Below are 4,483 nucleotides of genomic sequence, written 5' to 3' on the forward strand. Positions count from 1 at the left end.
CAGCCTTAGTCTGGATCCAATCAATTTTATTGTATTTTTATTGGGAGGGGTGTTGGGGGGGTGGATGTTTTTGGTATTTTATTCCATTGTCCATTTTACTTGCATTCAAGCCACTTTGAGCTTATGGGTAAGTGACCTATAAACATTTAAATAAATATATTTCTAAGGCCCTAGAAACATAGCTCTGAAGATAGGTAGGTTTTTTAAGAATTATTAATACAAGAGGGAAATGTTTGAAAACCTAATGTTTTTAAGATGCATTGTTTGGAAACTTTAAAAGGAACACCTGAGAAATTTAAGGACTCTAACCAGTTTTAAACATGTTTTTGAAATTACTGAAGGTAAGTAACATGCAGTATCATGTGCAGTGTTTAATTTGTTTTGAGAGAGGCACCAGGGTTCAGGGTGTCATGCCACCTGTCTTAGCCCCGATCAAAGTGTCATGAGGGCTGATTGTGGTTACTCAGTGGCAATGGGGGAAAAGGGGTTCTGTGTGAGAATCCCAGTTTCCCTTATTTCTCCTCATGGGGCAGAGAACTCCCTTTCACTCCAAGTTTCAGTCCTGGTTACAACGGATTGCAAACACAGGACACTGCACAATAGGAAACATAACAGAGAAAGCGACATTGGAAGGAGATTTGCAGCAGGCAAGAGATACTGGAAGGAAGGGCGGGATATAAATTTAATAAATAAATAAATGCCATTTGCTTCTCTTTTTTTAATAAATGAATTTTTATTTTACAATTGCTGTCTGGGAAAAGGTTCCCCCACCACTACCAGCAAGCCTGGAAAAGAAAAAAAATGTACTCCTAAAGGCCCACTTTGAGGTTTCCATGTGAAATATACAAGCAAAAATGCAAAATACTGTGTGCCTTTGATCCTTAGGATCCGTATGTTGCCCATTATGGTGAAGCAGGGTGTGGAATCAAGCAATGATGCAGAAAATCAGTGAAAGCAGAGGATCTTTTTTAGGAAGGAAGGAAGAAAAAGATGCTCTGTTAAGAGGTATCTGTGATTTAAAAAGTCGTTGGTGCAAGTTAGAGCAGATATGTGGGTGCCAGCCAATTTGGCTGCCAAGGGGGCAGAGGCGGGAAGGCGGGGCTAGATCGCGTTACCGGCTTGCTCCGTTTCAGCACCTTGGAGAGTTCCAGGGTGCGTCGCTGCGCGCGCACCTTCAAAAGCAGGCGGCGGGGGCAGGAAGGCGCTATAACTACCCCCGAGCGGCAGGCAGGACCTGGGCGACCCGTCCAGGCAGACCTTCGGCGACGCTCTTCTTGGACAGACCAGCGAGCAGCCGTGCGAGGGAGCAAGCAAAGGTCAGCGTGGCGGCCCGGTCGCTGCCCCCTTTTCTGCTGCTTTCCAGACCGCGTCGGGGAGTCTATTCTCAGCCTTTGGCTCGGGAGCGCTCGTTCTGCCGGCTGCAGCGTCCTCCTCGCCGCCTTTGGCCGCCCATTTCTGTCGCCGCCCCCAGTCCGCCCAGGTGCCTTGGCCATTGGCTCCAGAAGGAAGACCCCCTCCCCGCCGCCGCCCCTTCGAAAAGTTCTCCCCAGATTCCTTCCCAGGGAAGACTTTTGCAGCCGGTGCCCGCTTGCCAGCAGCGATCGCGGGAAAGCCTGCGCCTGGACGCCAGCGCGTGGGAAGAGCCCTCTTTTGCCGTCGGGGCAGCTTGGTAAGGGGCGGCGAGGGACCAAGGCTTCGCTCTGCCATGGGATGGAGGCCCTCTGCGAATACAGCTACTGCTCGCTAGCAGCCGGCATGAAAGAAGCCGAGCCGGGAGCCTCGCGGGGTCCCTTCCCCGGCTCCCTGGAGGAAAGGCTCCTCGGCAACGGGACCAACGAGTCCCTGCAGGAGCTCCTGAGGAGCCTCATCAGCCTGGAGAGGGCGGACGGGAGCGGCTCCCTGGTCCTGCGGGTCTTCATCTCCATCATCTACTCGGTGGTCTGCGCCCTGGGTCTGGTAGGCAACCTGCTGGTGCTCTATCTGATGAAAAGCAAGCAAGGTTGGAACAAGTCCTCCATCAACCTCTTCGTGACCTGCCTGGCGGTGACTGACTTCCAGTTTGTGCTGACTTTGCCCTTCTGGGCGGTGGAGAATGCTCTGGATTTCACCTGGCTCTTTGGCAAGGCCATGTGCAAGGTCCTCTCCTACGTGACGGCCATGAGCATGTACGCCAGCGTCTTCTTCCTCACGGCCATGAGTGTTGCCCGCTATCACTCGGTGGCCTCTGCCCTGAAGAGCAAAAGGCAGCTGGGGCTTGGCGGGGACTGCACCTTCGCCAAGTGGCTGTGTGTCCTCATCTGGCTGGTGGCCATCCTTGCTTCTCTGCCCACCGGCATCTTCTCCACCACCTCCACTATCTACTCAGAGGAGGAATTCTGCCTGGTCAAGATCCCGGACAGCCAAGGGAAGAATACCCAGTTCTGGCTGGGACTGTACCATGCCCAGAAGGTGCTGCTGGGCTTTGTGTTGCCACTGGGCACCATCACCCTTTGCTACCTGTTGTTGGTGCGCTTCATCAGTGACAGACACATGGGCACCAGCTCCTGTGGGCCCAGCACTAGGCGCCGGTCCCAGGTGACCAAATCAGTGACAATTGTAGTGCTGTCCTTCTTCCTCTGCTGGCTTCCCAACCAGGCGCTGACCACCTGGGGCATCCTCATCAAGCTCAACGTGCTGCACTTCAGCGATGCCTACTTCCTCTCTCAGGTCTACCTTTTCCCCATCAGCATCTGCCTGGCGCACTCCAACAGCTGCCTCAATCCCATCTTCTACTGCCTCATGCGCAGGGAATTCCGCAAGGCTCTCAAGAAGTTGCTGTGGAGGATCACCTCGCCCTCGCTCACCGCCATGCGCCCCTTCACGGCCACCACCAAGCCAGAGCAGGAGGAGCAAGCACTGCAGACCCTGGTGCCCATTGACCCGGTGGTTGGTCCTGCTGGCCCTGCCGCTCCTCCTGGAGCAATAGCCCTGCCTGGCATCATCTCCTATCCCCCCGGGGTGGTGGTCTACACTAACTGCTCTGACATCTTGCCCACCAGCACCTTGCCTGAACTCCACTGTTAAGTCTAAGGGGCTTTGGCACTGAGGGAGACTGTGACTCTTCCCTATCCCCGGGTCAGGATCTTTGATTGAGGGTACCTGGGAGGGAGAGCAGGACAATGCCTGTGGGACTATTTTCCTTGAATGGTTCCATTCCAGAGAAGAAAGGAAAATGTATATAGGATTGTTCGATCATCCAAGGAATAGGAGCATATACCAACCAGACGCATTGGTCCATCCAGTCCAGTATTGTCTGCACTGACAGGCAGCAGCTCTCTTTGGTTTCAGACTGAGAACAGTTCTAACCCTCCCTAGGGATGCCAGGGATTGAACCAGGGAACTTCCGCATGCAAGGCAGATGCTCCACCATTGAGCTATGGCCCTTCCCTGCATAAAGGTGGGGAACCTATGTCATTTAGGAGAGCAGACCCAGCCCAAGACATTTTGCCGCCTGAAGCAAAGACAAGATGCATGTACTGAAGATGACTAGACTGGTGGAAGCTGAACCTCATTTCAGTGCTTGTGATGGATAGTGTCCTTCTCCACCACATTAGAGCAGTAGGCTAGTTTAAGGGGTATGTGACAGGCTGTGTGGCACACACACCTCTGTCCTCCAACATCTCACCACCGCTCCCTGCCCCCCAGCACCGACGCCTGAGGCAGCTGCCCCACTCTGCCTAAGGAGAGACTTCCCATGGCCAAGGATGCAGAAGGAACTGTCTCAAGGTAGGGAGTTTCTGGTCCCAGGAAAACATTCCTGGGGACTTTCTCATTTTTTACAGAGAGTAGAGAGGGGAGGGGTTCTGCACCTTATGGTAGGGGAATTTGGCTGGACTGGACTACTCCACCTTCTTGGGAGTAAGGGGGCCTGTCGATAGCAAAAGGGCCCTGAGACGGTTCAGTTCCAGTGGAAGAGGAAACAATGTTTATAGGGGTGTTAGAACTGGTGTTTGAAGCACGTCCCATGTTCTGCGTGCTCATATTAGGATCTGGACTCATCCTAAGGGAAGTGCTGAAGGTTCCAGGAGTGGGAAGTGGGAAAAGAGACAGCAAGCCTATGGCATTGCTTTACTCCTGGGGCATACCTTTGAACCAAAGGAAGAGAAATCAAGAGGGGCTGGGGTTGCAGCTTCAGACGTCTGCATCTGATGACGTGAACCCTTGTCCACAAAAGTTTATGCCATAATGCATTTATTTGCCTTTAAGGTGCCACAAACCTGCTTGTTTGTTTTTGCAGCAACAGACTAATATAGCTATCCCTTCTGGAAATGGAGCAATACCAATCCTTTTCTGTGAGATTATTCCAGTCCCAACATTGCCAAGGACATTTGGGACTTCAAAGGGCACTCAAAAAAGCTGTAGGGGGCGGGTGGTTGAGATTGGGAATGGATCAGAGACCAGATGGTGGTGCAGACTAATTGTGTAAGGCAAGTTGTCGAAGTGC

At 52.6% G+C, this 4,483-nt stretch overlaps 1 protein-coding gene across 1 annotated transcript; it reads left to right on the forward strand.

The window, feature by feature from the left end:
* Window positions 1-1,710: 1,710 nt before the first annotated feature.
* RXFP3 (relaxin family peptide receptor 3) lies at window positions 1,711-3,063 on the forward strand. Its single transcript, XM_061608377.1, has one exon. It carries the CDS (start codon window positions 1,711-1,713, stop codon window positions 3,061-3,063), a length of 1,353 nt encoding a protein of 450 aa, XP_061464361.1.
* Window positions 3,064-4,483: the final 1,420 nt, after the last annotated feature.

Source organism: Rhineura floridana, chromosome 1, assembly GCF_030035675.1.
Source record: "Rhineura floridana isolate rRhiFlo1 chromosome 1, rRhiFlo1.hap2, whole genome shotgun sequence".
Taxonomy (NCBI): Eukaryota; Metazoa; Chordata; class Lepidosauria; order Squamata; family Rhineuridae; genus Rhineura; species Rhineura floridana.

Bases quoted from the DNA above. Each gene is read 5' to 3' on its own strand.
- RXFP3 (XM_061608377.1), top strand. From the start codon at position 1,711: ATGGAGGCCCTCTGCGAATACAGCTACTGCTCGCTAGCAGCCGGCATG.